Raw genomic sequence first — 23290 nt, 5'->3', positions numbered from 1 at the left:
GGGCAGGAGTGGTGGAGGAGCAGTATACACCAGTCCAAACGTGCTGCTTGCAGGGCTTTTTTTTTTTTTTTTAACATCCTGCCAGCGCATCGCCTCAGTGTGAAAGCACTCTGTCTTTCACACAGACTGCAGGGGAGCCGTTTTACAGGCGCTATTTTTAGCCCAAAAGCGCATTAAAAAACGCCCCAGTGGGAAAGGTGTCTGTTAGGTTTTATGAGATGAAGGGGGATAAATAAAAAAAATCGGCCTAACATATCGGCCCTAAAAAATCGGCATGAAAAAGGCAAAATCTGCTCTCAGGCGCATGCTGAATATATTTAGTAGCAGTCCTGATATATTTTACCTGTAGATTGGCCACCTCAGTGTCCACCCTGACGGGTGAGGGAAGTTAGGGGATCCACTTTCTTGCCATCAGCTATTTTTCTAGCATGGAGTACCTCATGCTTCAAGTGCTTGTAAAGCCTTAAGGGTTTTTTTTTTTTTTCCCTAATGCATTCAGATGAAAAACCTTCTGTGCTGCAGCGCTCCCCCCCCCCCCCTTTTTCTTACCTCAGCCTGATCTGTTCCAGTGATATACACAAGCATTGCACTGCTGCTGCTGCTCTCCTCATTGGACAGATTGCAACAGGAGCCATTGACCGTGTCAATGGAATTAGCAGAGGCACTTGAGAACAAGCCCATGGGGTGCCCCCATGAAAAGAGGCTTTCCGGGGCGGCACCTGATGAAGAGGAGGGGTCTGGAGAGCTGGCAGGGGAGCCCAGAGAAAGGGGATCGGGCTGCTCTGTGTAAAAGCATTGCACAGAGCAGGTAAGTATAGGCATGTATGTTAAAGAAAACCAAAAAAAATAAAATCAAACGCTTACAACTACTTTCAGTACAGAGCCTGTATAGTGTCTTTAAATGTATTTTTAATAAAAAGCTATATGGATTGAATATTCTGGTATACATATCCTTAATGGGGGCAGCTTTCATTATAGAACTTGTCACTAGTATTTTCTGTGGCCTCCATGAAGCTAATTTTCTCCATTATTGGCTTCCTGTGCCTTGTTTTGCATAGTGTTGCTGTATAGAATTGACCATTTTTATAGAGGCAGGGATTTGAGTCCTCAGGTCAGAGCCTTTTGGCAAGGAGAACTGTGAGCAAAATTGTAATATCACCAAGTCTCCTGAGTTACAGCCAGAGGCAGCAGTTTATGCAATTTTTTAACACTACAGATATACAGTTATGAGACTATGGGCACAGGTGTGCCTGGTTGCCCTTACATATATGAAAGTGCTCTGTTTTCTCAGGAGAAATTCAAGGCACACTTTTGAAGGTATTGCTTAGGCACAATATTTCTGAATGTTCCCTATAACATAGCAAATCTTCACTTTTTATAGGTTCAGGCCTACTGTAAAGGGGATATGGGGTATGACATCCTCTTCAAAATGCAAGCTCCTTGCCTTCTTTTGCCATTTTTAACTATTGAGATGTACCATGTATGCAGATCAGTAGGGGTCAGTGTGTGGTGTACATCTTTCACATTCTACAAAATAAAATGGGCTAATTTTTTACCTTTTTTTTTTTTTTTTTTTTTTAGAGGAACTATAGTCTGCTCACATAATTTGTAATAAAAAAAATCTGCCATTCTGAAGCTTCCCTCCAACCACTTTGGATATTTTATGTATACTGTGATTTCTGTACTTCCTAAATATGCTGCAGAAATCTCCTTCCTCTGAGTCTGGGTGCGACAATTTTTAACTGTTGGCAGCTGAAGCTGCTGCCTGTTCATTTGGATTTACACACACCCCTCCAGCTCTAACTACACATAGAAGCGAGCCCTATAACAAATCAAAAATAGATGTTCCCAATTGATAGCTGGTGATATACAGTGAGTAAAGATATTACAATACATACTATCCATTTTTTATTTTTACCCCCTCAAATGAAAGTAGTAATGGTCTCAAGCATCACAAAAAATCCTTATGAATACTGTATATACGGGGACTCTTCTTTTACATAAAATATAAATGAGTGAACAAAAGTGCTAGTATATACGTGATGGTCTTTGGTATAAAGTGAGGGATAGATGGTGACTTTATATCTTCACTGCAAAAATTCTTATAAAGTGCTGGTGACCACTCTCTTAGATGGAGTGACAATAAATGGTGACTTCTTGTCTTTAGTGCAACGTGATGTATAGATGTCCCCTTACCTTACTGCTGTAAGTTAACAGCATATAAGTATGTCTTTGTGGGTGACCAATATGTTCCCTGTGGATTTAACTGTCTGGCAGCCTCCCAGACTGCCATTTCCAGATCTGCTGATATAGATTTGTGTCTGCAATTGGAGTCCCTTTTGCCAAGTGCGGCTATACCAGTAAGCCTCGTTAGTGGGCGTGGGGAGATGTAAAGGGAAGAACAGGAGGGATGCTCGATGGTGTAGTATTTAAAAAATAAAATAAAAATATAAGGTACTCCCAATTAAATGCGAAAAAGACAAAACAAAAAGAGCAGTGAGCTCGCCGACGTCCCTGCTGGTGCTTAACGTCCCGCCGCGCGTTCGTCAGTCAAGTGACTGCGACGAACATGCATTGGGGTGTTAGGCATCGGCAGTGATGTTGGCAAGCTTGTTTTTGTCTTTTCCACATATTAAATTGTGAGTAACGTTTTATGTAAAGAAGATTCTGCATGTATACAGTATTTGTATGGATGTTTTATGATGCTTGAGACCATTATTACTTTAATTTGAGGAAAAAAATGGACAGTATATAATCTTTCCTCACCGTATAACCACTAGCGCTCTATCAACAATTGGGGACATCTATTGATTTTGTTACAGGAATCGCCTCTATCTATGTGTATTTGGTACTTTTGCACTTGGTCACTTTATTTTGCACATATTTACTGTGGTGTTTCATTGATTACAGCGCAGCACTACCTTTTTTATCTTATATTTTATACTAGGGTTCTGACATTACCTTCAGTGTTTGCAGCAGTATGTTTCATTTATTGTGTGGCACGGGGATACCATTTATCCCACAGCTCCAGCTCTGCAGCTCTCATTGGCCCTCTTATGACTTTCCCACCTCACTTCCTGGTAAACTCACCAGAGTTAGTGAGCTGTGCATGTCGTACGCCTAGGCTGATGGCCAGACAAGAGGAAGCGGGCTGTATTTATACTGGCAGAAAAAGTTTTACTATCCCAAAACAAATTGGTCTCTCCCCCCCCCCCTTAACAAATAGAGCTTTCTTTTGGTGGCATTTGATCACCTCTGCATGTTCTCCCCCCTTCTTCCTTTTTTGTTTAATTTAAAAAAAAAAAAAAAAAAGCGACAATTTTAGGGAAAACAAACACTATTTTATACTTTTTTGCTAGATATTTTTGGTTAAAAAAAAATCACAATAAGCGTGTATTGATTGGTTTGTGCAAGTTATAAAAACCTAAAAAATACAGTGCTGTTCCTATGTAAACTTAATGTGAAGTAATGAAACAAAAAAAAAAAAAAAAAAAAAATTGTGAATTATAAACGCAGCAGCAGCTTTAACCGTGAGATACCCACAATTCAAATAATTACTCCCAAATAAGCTGCGCTATACTGATCCGATAAATGCTATGTGAAGCAAATGAGTGAATAAATAAAGCATGAAATCAAAAAATATTAACAAAGTGCAGACAGGGAAATGCATATACTAATGTTCAAATATTAGTCCATCATTCCCCATCAACAAAAAATGTTTTTGCTTGTAATCTCCAACGTGTTTTAAACACACCACACCGATATAGGAAAAGTGTCATCAGAGTTTGCAGGAAAAAAGAGGACTTCCACCACCAACACTACTGCCGCTTACCAGCTACACTGATTCCCATCTCAGAGACCAGATATCGCCAAATCAAAAACGCTTCCTCTGAGTCAGGACTGCATGGAGGGTGTATCCTCTTTAAGCGCTTGTTCAAATGGTTAGAAGAATCCTACGGCCACCCGCTTATTCCAATGGTTAGAAAAATCCTACGGCCACACCGCTCATTGCCCAGCACATATAATAACGAAAGGAATCGCCATAGTGTGATATAGTCACAAAATTTAATATAATAAAAAAGATTGCACTTACATCAAGTAGAAAAAACTTGCTTTGTAAAACAAACAAATTTCGCCGGCCGGCTTAGTAACGCTGCCCGTCGCTTCCGGGTCCAGCGTAGATCGCGGTGACGTCAGTACGTCGCTCCTCCCGGGAGGAGCGACATACTGACGTCACCGCGATCTACGCTGGACCCGGAAGCGACGGGCAGCGTTACTAAGCCGGCCGGGCGAATTTGTTTGTTTTACAAAGCAAAGTTTTTTCTACTTGATGTAAGTGCAATCTTTTTTATTATATTAAATTTTTGTGACTATATCACACTATGGCGATTTCCTTTCGTTATTATATGTGCTGGGCAATGAGCGGTGTGGCCGTAGGATTTTTCTAACCATTGAATAAGCGGTGTGGCCGTAGGATTCTTCTAACCATTTGAACCAAGCGCTTAAAGAGGATACACCCTCCATGCAGTCCTGACTCAGAGGAAGCGTTTTTGATTTGGCGATATCTGGTCTCTGAGATGGGAATCAGTGTAGCTGGTAAGCGGCAGTAGTGTTGGTGGTGGAAGTCCTCTTTTTTCCTGCAAACTCTGATGACACTTTTCCTATATCGGTGTGGTGTGTTTAAAACACGTTGGAGATTACAAGCAAAAACATTTTTTGTTGATGGGATGATGGACTAATATTTGAACATTAGTATATGCATTTCCCTGTCTGCACTTTGTTAATATTTTTGATTTCATGCTTTATTTATTCACTCATTTTGCTTCACATAGCATTTATCGGATCAGTATAGCGCAGCTTATTGGGAATAATTGTGCAAGTTATAGCCTTGCACAAGCTTTTTTTTTTTTTTTTTTTTTTATTTTTTTCCATGACTGCGAAATTTTTGGCAGACACATCGGACAGTTTTGACACATTTATGGGACCATTGACATTGATACAGTGATCGCTGCTATAAAATTGCATTGATTACTGTAAAAAATGTCACTAGCAGTCAAGGGGTTAACCACTTGGTGGCAGTGTAAGTATTTCTAGGGGCGTGTTTCTAACGGGGTGTGGCTGTGTGTGACGTCACACTGATCGCTGCTCCCGATGACAGGGAGCCAGATGATCAGTGTGCTGTCACTAGGCAGAACGGGGAGATGCTGTTTACATCGGCATTTCCCCATTCTTGAGCTCCGTGACACGATCGCGGGTATCCCCGCAGCGATAAAATCCGTGGGAACCGCGATCACGGCCACAAAGCTCTTGGCAGGGTTACGTTTACTTTGCCCAGCCGTGCCATTCTGCCGACATATTTTATACAGGAGCCAGTCAGGAACCAGTTAACTAGGCATACAGATCAGACAATTTTTATTTTTATTTTTTTTGACCATTGACATTTGTTCAGTGATATAAAAATGCAGATTACTGTGTAAATGTCACTGGTAGAGAAGGGTTTAACACTAGAGGGCGATCAAGGAGTTGAATGTGTTCCCTCATGTGTTTAACTGTGGGGGTATGGGATTGACTGGAGGAGGAGACAAATCGCTGTTCCTGATTACTAGGAACAGCAGATCTCTCTCTCCTGTCAGAATGGGGATCTGTGTGTTTAAAATACACACGTCCTTGTTCTGGCTCTCGCACCCGAGATTGCAGGTGGCCAGCAGATAGCGGCCATGTGCATCGGGTCCCCTGCCGGGCAGCGCCTGCTATCGCTCTTAAAGGTGCCAACGTACACCTAAGGGTGATTTGCGGGATCGTGCCGACCTGCCGCCATGTGACAGAATGACATAAAATATTTCAACAACCGCCATTTTATTCTCTAGGGTCTCTGCTAAAAGAAATCTTTGTTTGGGGGTTCCAACAATTTTTCTAGCAAAAAAGTACAGATTTTTATTTTTTTTTATTTTTTTTACTAAGCAACAAGTGTCAGAAAAAAGTTTATGTCTTTTGAGTGGTTAATCACTTACAGACTGAAGTTGATCTAAGAACCAAATGTTTACAATGTTTCTCTTTATGTCAAAACTTTTGTCAGACGTGAGCAGAGAACTTTCTGCACTTTTTACATAAAATCGGGAAAATGCTATTTTACCAATCAGGTGGGGGGTAAAATCACTATTTCCACTCTTTAATTGTGCAACTCTAGGTTGGTAGTGTAGTCCTTGCCTCTTTTCCATACTTTTTTTTTTTTTTTTTTTTTGTTAAGACCAGGGCGGAACTTTTAAAGGTGCTGAATAATCACAGCTTATCACAAGGTAAAATTTCAATTACATTTTTTTTTTCCCCATGAACATGTGCAGTTACCTCTGGTCTACATGTTTCACCTAGAAGAGCTTCCTCAGGAGTCTTAGTTAAGAAATAACGTGCATATAACTGCGATACTAATCGTATTGTATTTGAATGTAATTTCTGAGAATGCATTGCAATATGGTTACCTGGAGTTGTTCTGTACAGTGTGTACTGACCACTCCCCAGAAATTCATGCTTGTTGGTAGGTGTGTGTGTATGTATTTGTATATATTTATAATCCCCCCCCCCCCCCCCCCCCCCCCCAATCAAAAGTGGAGTTACACTTGTGCTGCATATAATTGATACTATAGATGAAAAGCAAACGTTTCATATCAATATATGGATTTCATAATTTCACATAACTTCCCACAAGCTTGGCTTCTATTGGAACTCTCATACTCAATTGACTCATCAAGTTTCTGTTTTTAAGCATCTGGTAGGCCTGTTCTCCTAATCCAATATATAGACATATGGAAAGTTTTGAGAGATGAAATTTATGTAATCCATTAGAGGTCGACCGATATGTGGCCATTTTTGATAAATCTGCCTCGGTCGATTATCAAAATTGAGCCAATATTTAACACTGACCGACGTTCCTCCTCCCTTCTCAGCGCGGCGCGTGATGTTTGCCAGAGCCGCTGAGAGTGTGAAACTGACACGTAACAGAGAGAAGGGAGAGAGGATCTGTCAGAATTGAGCTTGATGTCAGGGTGGGTTGGGCGGGACCCAGCAGCTATCAAACACCAGGCCAATGGGATCTGGGTGGGGCCGAAAAGTGTATATGACCCTGCACCTTTTCTTGAGCAGCCCAATTATTGGCTGGTGTTTGATACCCACCCCCGACATAAACTCAATTCTTACAGCTCCTCTCCTCTTTTTTTTACTTGTCAGTTTCACACACAGTTGCGCTCGGCTCAGTGTGATAATAGTGCCACCTGCCAGTGCCAAGCACTGCCAATCAGTGCCACCTGCCTGAGCCAGCTAGTGCCACCTGTACTGAGGACATAAAGTGTGTGGTATAGTGACGGGAGTAAGCAGGGAGGAGTGGATGAGGTATGGTTGTTTGTTTTTTTTTTTTTTTTTTTTTTTTTTTTTTTTTCTTGTAATGTTTATAAATGTTTGTTTATCAACTATATGCAGTACTCTTAAGACTGAGGAAGCTCTAATGGGTAAAAAATGTAGAGCAGAAGTGGCTGCATTGTTGCGTGTTCATGTGATAACTTTTAATACCTTTTTAAATTTAAGATAAAATGTCATTTTTATTTCATATGTGATAAGCTGTGATTCTTCAGTGCCTTTAAAAGTCCCACCCTTGTCTTTAAAATTGGTAAATTAGGAGGCTGTGCCTGTTTTGGCCCTTCACTGCCCAATTACATAATTAGTTCCTTTCCCTACTTGTTTGGGGTAGTCGCTCAAAGTAATGCCTGGCTACACATGAGGTTATTTTTTATTTTGTGCATGCTGGTCTCCTATCAAAAATGAAGAGTTTACTAATGTTATGATTCTCGTATGACAGAATAAAAATTTGGAAGTGATGTAATGTATTTGTATTGTAATTTTGAATGACAACTGTACTGATTAAACAAATATTGTAAGACTGGCAGGGTGGAATTGATTTAAATAAAGTCAATTTTAAATCACTAGTAAAAAGGCTGCTAACGGGCACTGCCATGATGGATCTGAAATTACATTTGCTCTTTAAATGTAAGGACTTATTCTTGCTGGTAGTTAGAATCTTTAATATTTAAAAACAAAATGAAGGTTTCCTATTTAGAATAAGCTGTCGGCTTAGTTAAACAGCGATAGCAGAACCGATTTAATCATACAGTTTGTAGGTGTACATAAATTTGCAAAATGGGATAAAAGTATATGCCTGAATTTTGGTTTTCTTATGGTTACTGTGAGACTGCATTTAATGCAGTGCGTGTTATTTCAGCTTGCAGAACTTGGATTCATTGAATGAGTTTACCAAAAATTTAAATATTGCCGAATATACAGCCTCATGCTACATAACTAAGCTCCATTTAATGTTGAATAAACAAAATTATTAATATATTAAATAAACTATCAGGATTTTTACTCTAAAAAGCATTTTATTAAAATACATTTGCTAAAAATCCCCCAAAAAATCAGTTTTAAATCAAAATCGTTTAATTTTAATTTATTTATTTTTTTTATTTATTTTATCGTTTAGACAATCAGATTATCATACAAACGCTTCAAAAGAGGTATTTTTTCGTATAATTTTCTGATCATGTAGAGGGTATTAATGAAGTTATTGAGTCAATGAAAGAAAAGGCTTTGCAGAATTGGAGGCCAGCAAGCTCAGCCTGTGTGTTTTTCCCCATTAAAGTATTGTCATTGATTCTCATATTTTATCTGTTTGCTTATTATATATCTATGGCTCTAACAGTATGATGTTCTGGCCATACAGAATGTACGAGGAGATGTCGGATACCAATGCAGCTGTTGTGTCCTCTTGAGACTCACACTCTAAAGATGGGTGATACCTTAGGTTAGTGGACAAACTTTTGCTGTACTTACCTTTCTGAGAAATTATCTTTACTGCTGTTAATAAACTAACTCCCTTTCCTTGTAGATGGTGATACAGTGGAACTGGGTGAGGACATTGACATTGCATATCCCATCACCTGTGGGGGACAGCAAGGCTGTTTTACTGTGGAAGAAGTTTGTTTGTCCTGGAATCAATGTCAAATGTGTCAAGGTAATTGGATAAGGTCTTTCTTTCTCTCTTTTCTTTCTCTCTCTTTCTTTCTCTCTCTTTCTTTCTCTCTTTCTTTCTCTCTCTTTCTTTCTCTTTTTCTTTCTCTCTCTTTTTCTTTCTCTCTCTTTTTCTCTCTCTTTTTTCTCTCTCTCTCTCTTTCTTCTCTCTCTCTCTCTTTCTCTCTCTCTCTCTCTTTCTTTCTCTCTTCTCTCTCTTCTTTCTCTCTCTCTCTCTTTCTTTCCCTCTCTCCCTCTCTCTCTTTCTTCTCTCTCTCTCTTCTTTCTTTCTCTCTCTCTCTTTCTTTCTCTCTCTCTCTTTCTTTCTCTCTCTCTCTCTCTTCTTTCTCTCTCTCTCTTTCTTTCTCTCTCTCTCTCTCTCTTTCTCTCTCTCTCTCTCTTTCTTCTCTCTCTCTCTCTTTCTTTCTCTCTCTCTCTCTCTTTCTTTCTCTTCTCTCTCTCTCTTTCTTTCTCTTCTCTCTCTCTCTTTCTTTCTCTTCTCTCTCTTTCTTTCTTTCCTCTCTCTCTTTCTTTCAGTACTTACATGTGTTATTCACCTGCACTGTCTCACTGCAGTTTAATGAACAGATGATTAGTCCAAAACACTTTGTACATTTGGCTGGAAAATCAACTCTGAAAGATTGGAAGCGAGCCATCCGCCTAGAGGGAGTCATGCTAAGGTGGGCACCTCTGAACATTCCTTTGCAAAATGGCTGCATCATTGTCCTTTGCAACCATTAAACTCTGAAGTATGTGGAAATCTTTTCCTTCTTGAATTAAACTTCTAAAGAGAAAATTCTGGGGGTAACCTTCTGCTAACCCTGAAGACGCTAGTTACCTAGCTGTTTTTAGCTTTCGTCTCAAAACTTCTCTGAACCAGGCGAGAGAATCTATCTCTCTCCTTCCTTTTTTTTTTTCTTTTGTGTATTTGATCCAGGGATAGTCATTTTGAACAGATGGCAATGACTGCTAGCCAACATTTTTCAGGAGAGGCAGAATTTGTTTCTCTTATGATAAGTTTGCTTTAAATGATCCCCACCGAAACAAAGGCTTTGGAAACCTTATGTTGCCATACAAACTATGTTTTCATGAGTCTGGTGTATGTATTGCCTTTTGTATACCACCAGAGTTAATTATGTTTCTGTAAGAAATATATGCGGAGCACAGAAAGTGCCAATGTACTTTTATCACAAACAGTGACATTTATCAATAATTTTTTTTTTCTTTTCTGCAGAAAAATGATGGATTCAGGGCAAATTGACTTTTATCAGCATGATAAAACTTTGCACGAACACTTGCAGAAGTACAAAGTTTGACCTTCTGATCAGCAGTGCTCGTGCTCCTGTTCCAGGGACAAACTAGTGTGGTTACAGACCCCAACTTCAGAAGGTTATGGATTTATTTTTTCACTTAAATATCTGAGGTATAGTTTTAAAGGACCTTATTGATTCCTGATGGCCTTCGTAATTGCAATAAGGCAGGTCTGTGGAACTCTTTCTGAAATCTAGGCGATGGCTATCTTGCTTTGATGAGCCATATGCAGTATGGACATGCTCCCCCCCCCCCCTCCAAACAATAGTCGTACCTACAGGCTTTCTACTTCCTTTCTGTCCATAGCAGGCACACATAGTCTTCCCCCTTACACGCTCTAAACCTTTATAGTGACCAAACCTCGAAGTATTCATTAATGACTTCCCTTCTTAGGACATTTTTTTTAATTTATAATGATCAGATGACCCTATGCACTCTGTGGGGAAGCAGCATCCAGCTTCCTCTACATTCTGTGTCATGTACAGATAAGACACATGGCATGCTGTGGAGCAGTTACCGCATTTATCGGCATATAACATGCACATTTCTGCCCTAAATCAGGGGGAAATCGGGGTGCGTGTTATACGCCGATTCCCCCCCCCCCCCCTTGTTTCTATCCGCATCTGGGTATTCTCGGCTATTTTTGGCCGTTCTCGGCTATCTTTGGCCGTTCTCGGCAGCTTTCAGAAAGCCGAGTGCGGCCGAAAATACCCAAGGCCGCAGAGAACTACCGAGCGCCACCGAGATACACAGGACATCTGCTCTGTATCTCGGCGGGACCATTTTTAAACGCACTAACGAGGCTGCAAATGACTGGCAAGGCTGCATTGATGGGCAAATGTAAGGTTTTTGTTCCTTTAAACTTCCCTCCTAAAAGTTTTATTTTTATTTTTTATTTTTTTCCCTTTTAAATTGCCTCCTAAACTTGGGGTGCATGTTATACGCCGATAAATATGGTAATTTAATCAACAAAATGTTTTCTCAGTGGACTAAAATCCAACGAAAACAATTCAGATGTCTGAAATATGACTAAAACTGCATTTTATTCAAAAAGGCTATGACCAAGTCGAAGCTTGACATAAAAAAAATAACACTGGTTATATAACCAAACAGCTAAATCTGTGTAGTGCATGTTCAAACCTTAATAACATAAATTGTTTAGATTTTTACTCCATAATATGAGTTCAGAAATTCTAGAGAAATGGTTAAATTGTGCATTACAATTTAACAAAACCCATTTGATTTTAGTTGACTAAAATATGACCAAAACCATTCAGATGACTAAAATGCAACTAAAACAGCATTTTAGTCAAGACTATCACTAAAACAGAATCAAAATTTGATGTCAAAACGAACACTGGTGCTGAGCCAGCTGGGTTCATCTTCCCCAAAGTTTTCAGAGTGTGGTAGGTCACCTGCCTGGTGAAGAGTTCCGAATGACTCTTCTGGGAAGCATACCCTAGTCTCCATAGGAAATATTTTTAAGGTTTTTTTTTTGCCCACTGTTTTTTTTTTTTTTTTTAAAGGTATAGTAAGCTATGCAGTTCGATAATTTGATTGGGTCTTTCTCTGTTAGGCTAGGTTCACATTGCAGCGATGCGGGAACGCCGCAAATCCGCGGCGGGTTCCGGCATCGCATGCCTCCTGGCGGCAGTTCACACTGCCCTATGCGAACTGCTGGGAGTGTCAGTGAAACGTTAATGACACCCCCAGATCAGTTCGCATATCGCAGTGCGATCTGCAAACTCGGACAGGAATCGGATCGCATGGTGTGAACACCCATGCGATCCGATTCTGCTGCGGATCAAAAAAAAAAGTCCTGTGCGAGTTTGGGGCGGGTGTGATGCGAATTCAGCCATACTATCTGTATGGCTGAACTCGCATCGCACAGAGATCGGATGTGATTTGCACTGCGGTGCGAATCGCATCCGGTTCTCGTAGCCGCAGCAGTGTCAACCCAGTCTTACAGTAAACATTTGTAGGATTAATTTATTCCCTGCTCTTGTGAAAGTTGCATTTTTTTTTTTGCCTGCTTTTGGCTATAAAGTTAGCTGCTTATAAGAGACCTATAGCAGCGTTTATGTCTAGTTCCACAACACTCGTTTGTACCCACTAGCACGTTTTTATTTTTTTTGTATTCATCACAAGTTGTCCTGCATATGGTTTTTCAAACATCAGTATTGTTGTTGAAATCATTATAAACATCAAGTGCATGACCATCCAGAGTTATATTTTCTTTTTCCCTTGCTAGGCAGTCTTTCTTCTGTTACTTTGTCTGAGGAGACCATTGAGGATGGCAGTACAGAGTGGAGTTCTGGACTTACTGCCACACTGCAAGTAAACAGAGATGACCAAAGCAGGAAAGATGGAGAAGAGATATCGGGTAAGGGAAGGCGGAAACCATACAGCTGCCCAGGAGCTCTACATTGTACAATAAAACTTGGAGCTTTTGCCACCAAAAACAAATTGGAATTTCTGTGTGCACTGGTGTCCTTTACAGATCACCTATGCCAAACCATTAGCTTCACACTGTCACTTATCTCTATACCTCTGCTAACCTTTGCATGCTAAATGAAACGGATTGTGGTTTAGGCTAAAAAATAACAATATTGCAGAGGTTCAGGATCCTTGTGGTATCTGCAGTTACCTGGGTTAGTGTTTGTGCAACATGTTTTTTAAGTGAATTCACTTGCATTTAATGCAGAATGCTAGGAATTACATGCTAGGAAGCACTTTAAAATATGCTGGTTTATAAGTGGGTTAAGCCCAAAAAGGCTGTGATTGGGCAAAAGGAGCTGGACATAAAAAACAATATGATGTTCCGTGCCAGGAGATAACACTTGGCAGTGCCAATATTACCCATGTATGCATTTTTCAAAAGGAGCCGGACAAGAACAGTGTCTACAAACAACTCATTATGGAACAATGGAAGGCCGGCGTTTGGTGTGCAAGAAGTATAGCAACAGCTGTACTCCTGTCCCTCCAGTAAAAATGTAAATAGAAGAGATGTCCGGGAGATGGCTTACACCTTGTTAGACTTAACCCCTTGCTAGCTGGCATATTCTGAAAAGTTCTGCCATTCCTGGAGTTTTTCATGAAGTGCCTTCTGAGCTGCTTCAAGCTACTTTTGTTCTGCTGTTGACAGTGAAAAAGTTTGGAGACAGATGATGCTACAAACTTGTATATAAGTATTTAACATTGTTCAGTGTAGACCCCTTAGATGCTAGGTTCTGGAGGGCAAGGAAGAAGGTATTTCAGAGCAGTGGGTAGAGAAAACCCTAACTAATTTGAGCAATTTATCCTCAAAGTTTACAGTAAAAGCACTTTCTCTCAGTAGCTTGGTTCATACTGTCCTTTCCCACCATAGAACAATATTTGTGTTTTTTAAATTACAAATTGGAAGGCTCCTTTGTCACTGTTGGAAGGAGGATGAGCTGCTCCCCCGTCACCTGTTTTGCATTTACTGTAAAATGTAAGGATGAACTGGTCAACAGTGCCTGCAACCACAAAGGTCAACAAGGACTTGTTTTTAAAGTTCACTCACAAATTGTTAAAAATTAGTTAATACTAGAATGTCTATGTCCTGGTAAGTTAATATTTTTTTTTTAAGGTGTACCATGCAAGAGTGACTATAAAAGCTGCAGCTGTACTTGGAGACCAGAGCAACAATGTATAAGGAGCTACCGTGCTGCTTTAATGTATGTGGGTTTTTTATTTTTTGTTTATTTTTTTTAATAGAAGAGACTCTGCTTTTCTGGAAGGGAATCTCTGATGTGGGACTCATGGATGAAGTTATCAGCAAGGTCCAGAATGAAATTGAAGATCTCTTGAGTGGTGTCGAGCAACGAAGTGACCAAACACCTTTGCAGACCTCAGGTTATTCATCTCTTATTTTGGTTGAGTAAAGTGGTGATAAATCCTCAGTAGTTAAGCAATTTCAGCAGCTCATTTAATCACTTTTAAAATAAAATTCTTGATAGAATCCATTGATGCTGAGTAGGACAGAACAGGCATGGATCACAGGTGTAGAAATAGTTTTTCTTTTTTTGTTTTTGTTTTTTTGCTATTGATTTTGTACAGTTTTTTTCAATAAAAAAAAAAAAAAAATCATTTAGAGTAACAGAAATATGCAGTAGCATATGATAAAGGGTGGCATAACAAACTGATGTTCTATCCCTACTTTGTACAGTCTGCATACTATTCAGAGAACAAAGTAACCACACATGGGCCTTGTTTCGTGAACTCAAAAGGAATGAGGAAAGGGAAATTAAAAGGAGCGGGAAGGGTATAGGATCCCGGGCAGGGGGTACACACTCACTCTTTCAAGAATAGAAGCTGTTCAGAATTGACACCGCTGAAGTCAAACATTGGGTTTGATTGGTTGCTAGGGTTACTGCACTTAAGGGTGTGTAAAAACCTAAAAGCAAACATTTTATTATATTGCATCTTACTAGTTCTTAGATGCGGTGGCTGCACTTGTGTGGGGTTTTTAATTTTTTTTCTTTCCCTTTTTCACCTGGTGATATGGCTAGTAAATCTGTTTAACAGAACAAACTCTCCTTCAAATGTAGCAATTATAGTGAGACAGTCACTGATGGGTGCTTACAATGACTAGCTTTTATTTATTCATGTAAAACCTTTATCCCAAAAGAAAAAAAATGTTTCTGTAACTGCAGTTCATGCTGGAGTTTGGCTTCAATTAGTGTAACTAAATCGGCTAGTCCATATAAAACTCCCCTCTCCCAGACTGACAATGCTGCTGTCCAAAGGGGTAACTTTGCCCCTTCATCCAGGGTGGTGGCACGCTTAATGAAGGAGCTGTTACTGGCCAGGTGAAAACCGATTAAAAGCCTTAAAGAAAACAAATGCAGCCACCACATCTAAGGACTGGTAAGCTGCAATATATCACATTTTTTGATTATCGATTTTTAATATTGCTTTAAGGGCAGCTCTGACAATACTTTTCATTGACTGGAGCGCAAAGTATTGTTGGATTAATAAAGTTAGGGAAAATATTTTAGGGTTTCTCCTAAGGTAGTATCTCTCCCCAAGGAAGTAATTTTCTTGGTCCAAGCTCCCAGATGAGCTTACTGTTTCGCTGTACAAGCCTTCTTTTGTAATTGCTATATTTTTATTTTATAGTATAGGCAAGGAACTGCACTCACATTTCCATCAGAACAAGATCATATAAGACATACAGGGGGCACCCCCTTCCCTTCTCCTATAGACCAAAAACATCTCTAGAGTAATAATCTATCCATTATCAGATCCACTAGAGCCAGACCTGGAGTGTAGGCACCCAGCTTTCTGTGTCTGGCATTTTATGTGGGTTACCCTGATGCTTTTTTTTTTTTTTTTTCCCCTAGCACAAGGTCTTACCCATAAGCTCAGGCCACTTCTGTGGTGTAGGAGAATTCTGTGAGGTCCAATGGAGCAGTAATGGCCTACGTGCCTGGAATAAGAAAAACACTGCTTTAATGTACACATCTTTCATCGCCTTCTCTAGGATACGCAGTATACAGTGTTTAGGGTCTGTTGGGATAGTGATCTGAAAAGCATTGTTAACCGTGGCAACAAGTTTTCAGTAGTGATGCAGCTTTGGACACCGCCAAAGTGGATAAGGTCTCGCCTTTCTCTGCCTCATCGAGCACATATAGGATCCGAGTGTAGGCCCATGTTATGTAATTTAAGTGGGGTATCTCAACATGAAATATAATTGAGACAGTCGGGTGACATTCAGGGAAGCGTACGGATTCCAATGCTTCTTCCCATTTATTCTTCAGGAATTTCGCCCACCTCTCAAATGCTAAACTAGGGAACCTAGCATGGCATAAATCTGCTATATTTGACTACACCGTTTACAGATAAGGCCCAACAGAATATTTTGGAGGGGTATAGAGTTGCAAATACTAACCTAGTGCACTGCTGGAAGAAAATAAAAACCTTTTATTTTTTGTCTTGTATTTCCTCCTAGTGAAATTTTCTTACTCTGTTAGTAAATTATACAGTCTCGCCTTTCATTAGGACTTCACCCTACTTCTCTCGCCACTGAGAGTATGCTGCTGATCAGTCACTGTCATTGAACAGCTCTTGCAGTGTACATATCAAATCCACCCGTCCCCACTGTTCTGGCTGCTGGGATCGGTGGTGCATGGCAGTGATCGTCTTTGTCTGTCTCTATCTTCCAAGTTGTACTGTCTAAAGAGGCTTTGCTGAGCATGGCTGATGACTGCTGGACCTTTTATTAATAATAGTACATACAGTAGACCTAAAGTTTGTTAGCCACCTTCTTCTTTCTTTTCTCTTTTTTTTTTTCCCCCTCTATCCACTATCTTTTGGCCTCTCAGAAACCCCATAGATAAACAAACTCCTAAATGCAAGGTAGTTCAGGAACACATCTTCTCTTGTTTCACCCAATGAGTCACAATTGTTTTACACAAGGACTAGCTTCATACAGGTGTTTTTCCATGTTATAAAAAAAAAAAATAGACCCTCTTTGTACTTGGTGAAAATTTCTCAATAGGGATATTTACAATACTATAAACCTAAACGGTTATAATCTCTGACCCAACCACTAAAACTTTTACCTGGAGTTGGGCTTTAATAGTCTCACTTTTTTTTTTTTTTCATTTTTTTAGATGTCACAGTACTCAGTAACATTTCTCATACGTTTGGTCTCCTGGATACAGTGAAAAAAGTTCTGGAACAAAAAAGAAGTCAAACAGACCAGAATGAACAGTATCAGTATACACTGGCAGGTGAGGTAAAAGTTCTTTCAACTGCATATCATTATTTAGTCTGTGTGTTTTTTTTTTTTTTTTTTTTTTAAGAGGTTTATAAGTCCTAATCCCCTTAGAGCCACAGAGCTACACTTTCGTTATCCACTTGAGCTCTGGCAGGTTTTACCCCCTTCAAGAGGAAGTTAACTTCCATCTTTGCATTTTACCAATTGGTGAACCAATGAGGCTTACCTATAGGTAGTGTACATATCTATCAAACGTGCACTGTTTAGGAGACATTTACTGTACATGCAGCCAGTGACATCACTGGCGCATGCGGTCTGAAGGAACGGCCACCTGTGCCGTTACCAGCGGCATGTGGGAGTGGCGTCATCACGGCTCCGACGAACCCAGAAGCATGACGGGTGAAGATGGAAGCTGTCTCCTGCAAGGCTTTGTTTTCAGGTAACGTTCACTTAATGTGCTAGTATGCGATGCATATTGTAAACAAAAAAAGACCATACATTTTGAAAAAAATTATTTTACTTTTTGCTATAAAACATATCCAGTAAATTTCATCATAAATTTTGGAATTTTGGCCAAAATGTATTCTGCTACATGCCTTTTGGTAAAAAAAAGTTATAGCATCTACAAACTATGGTGTGTGAATATCTCTCTCTCTCTCACTCTCTCACTCTCTCTCTCACTCTCTCACTCTCTCTCTCACTCTCTCACTCTCTCTCACTCTCTCTCACTCTCTCTCACTCTCTCTCACTCTCTCTCACTCTCTCTCACTCTCCCTCACTCTCTCTCACTCTCTCTCACTCTCTCTCACTCTCTCTCACTCTCTCTCACTCTCTCTCACTCTCTCTCACTCTCTCTCACTCTCTCTCACTCTCTCTCACACAAACACACTCACACACACTCACACACACTCACTCACACTCACACACACACACACTCTATATAGGAATTTTTATTTATTTTTATACTACTAATGGTGGTGATCAGCGACTTATTATGGAACTGCTAAAATGCGCCAATTTGCCATACATGCTCACTGTCTGGGAAGGCGTTTACTATGTGCCTAAGAATGTGTAATTCGTGCTGACTTTACTAAAGATCTTTTGTTTAAGAAAAGAAATGGAGCGATTTGTTCCTTATGTACAGTGTCCTGTGTTTAACATGGTTCTCTGGGCTGAGATTGGACACAGCCAATCATTGGCCGGGACTTGCTGACAGACTCTGGCTGTGTACCACCACAGCAGGATCTGGCGGGGGGGGGGGGGGGACACGCTAGCGCGCCCTAACCCCTGAAGCGGGCAACATACCAGTATTTCACTTTGCTGCTGGTCCACATTACAAAATGAGTTGACGTGTACTTCTCATAGAAATTAGATCCTGTCAAGACTTGACATGATGGCAGAAGGCACAAAGAAACATGTTGGTCTGTCTGACAGAAGCCAGCCGATCGACTCCCGATCAGCGCTCTCAGCCAAAGGCAGAGCGCTATGATTGGAGTGTTCCGGCGGGAGACCATTCCCCTGTCAGAACACAGCAGCTCAGTGGGGAGATCGCTGGACTAACCTTGCATGGTTAGTAGTGTCTCTGACAGGAGCTGTAAGTTGTGTGGTTTTTTTTATTTTTTTTTTTTTCTGTCATTGAATGTGGCAACACGTTTTAAGCCTACATGCTGAAAGAAAATCTGTTGCTCCCAGCAATCGGAGGATTAAAATCTGCTGACTCAAGTTTTACTAAACCCAGGACCCGGCATTCACTATATCTGGTCTTCCACAGGACATGGAAATGCAATTATTTTAGTAAATAAACTGTTATATACTGCTGAGGAGAAAAGGTATTTAGCAGTCTCTCATCGGTGTCTGGTTAGAGCTTGTAGGAGTTTTCATTCTTTTGGCTGTCCTGTGAGGCTGTATGGTCCCTAAACCTGTCTGAATAGTGCTGATTGGCCCTGTGCTGACTACATGCACCCTCCCAAAAAAAAAAAAACCTCTACCAATACACACCAAACCTGTAAACTGTGCAGACAGTGGGGACAGTAAAAGACAGGATCCTACTTGAACAATTTCTTGGTAGGACGCTGGTAGAGGCACTGGAGTCAGGAATCTCTGTGAGGCATTCCTACACTAGGTTTGATGATAAAGGTGTGTGAAACAACTAAAGGATTACTGGGGTACAGGGGGTTTACTGAATATTCCCCCTTATGGGCCAATAACAATTTGGGCGAGATACAAAAAATAGGACAAATAACGGAATGGGAAAGAAGAGGTATAAAGTTTATTCATCAGATTTACCAGAATGGTAATCTGAAATCATTTCAGGAATTAAGGGACCATTTTGCAATTCCGAAAGTCTTTTTTTAGATACCTGCAGGTTAGACACTCTTTGGAAAAAGAGTTCGGGGTTGTTGCAATAAACTGGTGCGAGATACCAGTAATCCAGGAAATATTGCAAGCGAAATCGGGGAAAGGGTTAGTATCCAAAACATACGCAAGTCTATATAACAAGGCTCGGGTAAGAACACAGGAGCAATTGTACAGAAAGAAATGGGAAATAGACATGGGAAGTATCTCAGAAGCCCAATGGGAGAGGATTCTTGAGTTGGCACCTTGGGTATCCCTCTCTTCATCCCAAAAGCTTTCTCATCTATTCTTATTGTATAGAGCATATTACACTCCCAAGAGACTTTTTGTTTGGTCGAAGGCAGGATGCTTCTTGCCCTAGATGTGGAAGGACAGAGGGGGACATGATACATATGTTCTGGAGATGCCTCAAATTACATCACTACTGGAGGAAGGTAGTGGAAATAATAACTCAGGTATTTGAGATGGCAATAGATATGGAACCCTTGGGGTGCGTATTGGGATGGATAGATGGAGGTAGTGAACCCAAAGACACCAAACTAACAAAATTAAGGTGCCTTTTCCAAGCTAGGAAACTTATAGCCCAGAAATGACAGTCCTCTATACCCCCTAGCAGCGGGGAGTGGGTGCAGAATATGAATGGGGTAGTCCTCAAGGAAAGGGTAGCATATATAAGACAGGGAGGTATAAATAAATTTGATAAGATTTGGAAGTTGTGGTGCGAGAAAATGAATAAAGGTATTTACATCTAAGTGGAAGGGTTGCTAGCTAGGTACAAGGAGAATGTCTGTGTGAGTGGGAAGGAGGGATGAAGGTAGGGAATGGAAGGGTGTAAAAGGGTTTTATGGAATTTTTATTCTTGCTTAATTTTGTATGGGAATGTTGTATGTTTTGTTTAAATCGAAAAGAAATTACTAGAGAAAAAAAAACAAAAAAAAAACAGGATCAACAACCTTTTAATACAATGCAGGTTCCACAGTGAGTGTAATGAGAATGGTTTACTGCATATACAGACTGATTTTACAGTTGTGGGTTTGGTATCCCTTTAAAGGAGAAGCAAGTCCTTTTTATGAGGACTTTGCGTTGTTTAATCTGTATTGTGTTTCCCAGTTTATAAAGTTTTGTTTATTTTTCAACAGATCTTGAACGGCAGCTGGAAGAGCAAAGGAAGCAGGATGGAAACCACTCTCCTATTCTTCAGAATGTTGTGTTGATGCCAGTGAACACCCCCAAGCCACCAAAGAGGCCACGACTTCAGCGTCCAGCTTCTGCTGGCACTTTAAACACTTCTCAGCCTCAGTACACTGTACTATCTCCCCTCACCTTGGCACCTGTTGGACAGCAGTTCTCTCTAGGTGGCTTGCGTTATGCTACAGTGTTGGGCAAGACTGGAGAGGGGGATGCTCTTACTGTTTTAACAGCAGAAATGCAGGAATCTGGAGAATTAACTGGGGTCATGAGCCCTATGGAGCTTGTTGCAATGGATTCAGGACTTGAGCAGGATGGAGTTGGTGAAGAGGGACAAACAATCATTCAGATAGATCCAGCACCAGACCCTGAGGGTGGATCCAAAGTGATGGAGCTTGGTGATGGAAAGGTGTTGGGAGTGGGCCACCATGATGGAATGCATAATGTGGAAATTGTGGTCCTGGAAGAAGATTAATTGGAAAAGTAAAGACCATAGTGTTTAAAGTCAATAAAAAAAAAACACATTAATTTATTACAGTTATTAGGCCATTTTTATTTTTGAGGGTATGTAGATTCGGTGATTTAAAAAAATAAATAAAAAATGTTTAGTTTTGAAGTGGAGCCTTCATCTGCTCCAAAATGGACCTTACCTGAGACTTATATATATATTCTTGCAGCCTTTGTGTTTGTGTTGTACATAGAGTGTAAAAGACTAAAATGTTAAACTAATTTTTTTATTAAAATAAATAAATATATTACTATAACCTGTTTGTAATTCTAAACATTTACGCAAAGCTGTAAAACTGATGTTGAAGTAGTTTTAAAATGTATAGGCCTTTTAAAAATTTTAATTGGGCTATTTTGCAGTTTAAATATGTGTAATTCCTCCTGAAAGGTGTACAGGATTTACAGCATACATTATAACGCTACCTCTGCATAGGAAGAAAATTCATGCCCCGATCAGTTGCATACATTACCAGTAGGGATGCACCGAGGCCCTTTTCTCCCTTCGTCTTTCAGGACAGCACCTGGAGAGTGCAGCTCCACCCATTTTCCCAGGAAACACTGCAGATTTTCCTTTAAAGACTGGTCTCTTCCACCATGGCCTCAGTCGTAGTGTTTCCTCCGGCCATGGTGGAAGCGCTGCAGGGAACCAGGGGGTGCTGCGCTTTCTCCCGGTGGGGAGAGCTGGATAACCTCAGACATGGAGAAGGTTCAAGTGGCAGGGGCAGGAGCCACACCCGTCAGCCAGGCCCAGTTAAGCAGGGACAGTGGTCTCTAGCTTTACTCTATGGGCTTTATGAAATGTCTCCCTTCCTTGATATTGTCTGGGAACCTGTTACATTCCTTTTTCCTGTGTGTTAATTGTCAGGAAGAATGTATCCTATGTTGTGAGTCTGTGGGGGGATTCACTGGCTGCAAAGCAGGGCTAAAGTGTTAGTCTTTTTTGCTTCTTCTTTTTTTTGGTCAGCATGTTATATCTCTGTTAATGGTTGTGTATTAGACTGAGAAATGGTCTTTTGGTGTATTTCAGAGAGTGCAAGAAAAAACGAAACATGTCTCTCCCCCTTGCAAAAGAAAATGTCCATCATGTAAAAATGTACTTCGATTCCTAGACTAAAGTCCTGTGCAAATCCTGCATAAGTGATTTGGTTAAGGAAGAAACCACTCCTGCTGCGCCTGGGTCACAGCAAGGAGAACTGTTATCTTCCTTTAGGAAGGACTTGGCGGACACCTTAGAAGTAGTAGTAATGTACCCCATTCTCATTCCTCTGCTTCAGTATCCAGAGGGGGCAGTGACGCAGAGGATGAGGGGTGTAGTGTGTCCTCAGGGTCTGAGGAAGAAACAGAGGAAATAAAAGAATCTTCTTCTCAGTACATGCTATCCTTAGAAGAGGTGGGTGATCTTTTTAAAGACTATCCACACAACGCTAAACATCAGAGGATAAGGCCCAGTTGTTTCACGATGGGATGTTTCAGGGCATGGCCGAGGTGAAACGCAGCGTGTTTCCGGTGCATACGTTTCTTTCGCAAACTATCAAACGGCAATGGAAGGACCCAGAGAGGGCTCCTTTCTTTTCCAGATCCCTCAAACGCAGGTTTCCTTTTGAAGAGGATAGCTCTCAGGTCTGGAACAAAAAACCTAAGCTTGACGCAGCGTTCTCTCAAGTTTCTAGGAACACAGACCTAGTGTTTGAGGACATGGGCATCTTAAAAGATGCCATGGACAAGAGGGATAACTCCCTCTTAAAGAAATCCTGGGATTCAACCCTAGCAAATCTAAAACCAGCGATGGCTTAAACAGTGGTTGCCTGGAACGCTGGTTGGAACAGTTAAAGACCCACATTGAGACAGGAACCTCCCGTAAGGATCTGTTGGATACCCTGCCAGTTCTTCAAAATGCTGTAGGATATATGGCGGACGCTTAAACGATAAAGATGTCAGCCAGATCTTCAGCTCTGATAAACACTGCACGTAGGGCCCTTTGGGTTAAAGCGGAGGTCCACCCTAAAGTGGACCTTCCGCTCATCGGAACCCTCCCCCCCTCCGGCGCCACAATTGGCACCTTCAGGGGGGAGGGGGGTGCAGATACCTGTACAGTACAGGTATCTGCACCCACTTCCGGGATAGCTCTCTGCG

At 40.7% G+C, this 23290-nt stretch overlaps 1 protein-coding gene across 1 annotated transcript in view; it reads left to right on the top strand.

The window, feature by feature from the left end:
* GMEB1 (glucocorticoid modulatory element binding protein 1) overlaps positions 1–21414 on the top strand; it is a 28669-nt gene extending 7255 nt beyond the window's left edge. Inside the window, 12 exon segments of the mRNA XM_077480993.1 lie at positions 8744–8807; positions 8809–8845; positions 8930–8985; positions 8987–9055; positions 9628–9731; positions 10286–10328; positions 10330–10404; positions 10407–10440; positions 12614–12745; positions 14101–14238; positions 17001–17120; positions 20602–21414. Of these exon segments, the coding sequence (XP_077337119.1) occupies positions 8744–8807; positions 8809–8845; positions 8930–8985; positions 8987–9055; positions 9628–9731; positions 10286–10328; positions 10330–10404; positions 10407–10440; positions 12614–12745; positions 14101–14238; positions 17001–17120; positions 20602–21125 (1396 nt within the window). The 3' untranslated portion in view covers positions 21126–21414.
* The last annotated feature ends 1876 nt before the right edge of the window (positions 21415–23290 follow it).

This window comes from Lithobates pipiens, unplaced genomic scaffold (assembly GCF_037356315.1).
Source record: "Lithobates pipiens isolate NorthernLeopardFrog02 unplaced genomic scaffold, aLitPip1_a1.2 Scaffold_16, whole genome shotgun sequence".
Classification (NCBI taxonomy): Eukaryota; Metazoa; Chordata; class Amphibia; order Anura; family Ranidae; genus Lithobates; species Lithobates pipiens.
This window is presented reverse-complemented; position numbering and strand designations above follow the sequence as displayed.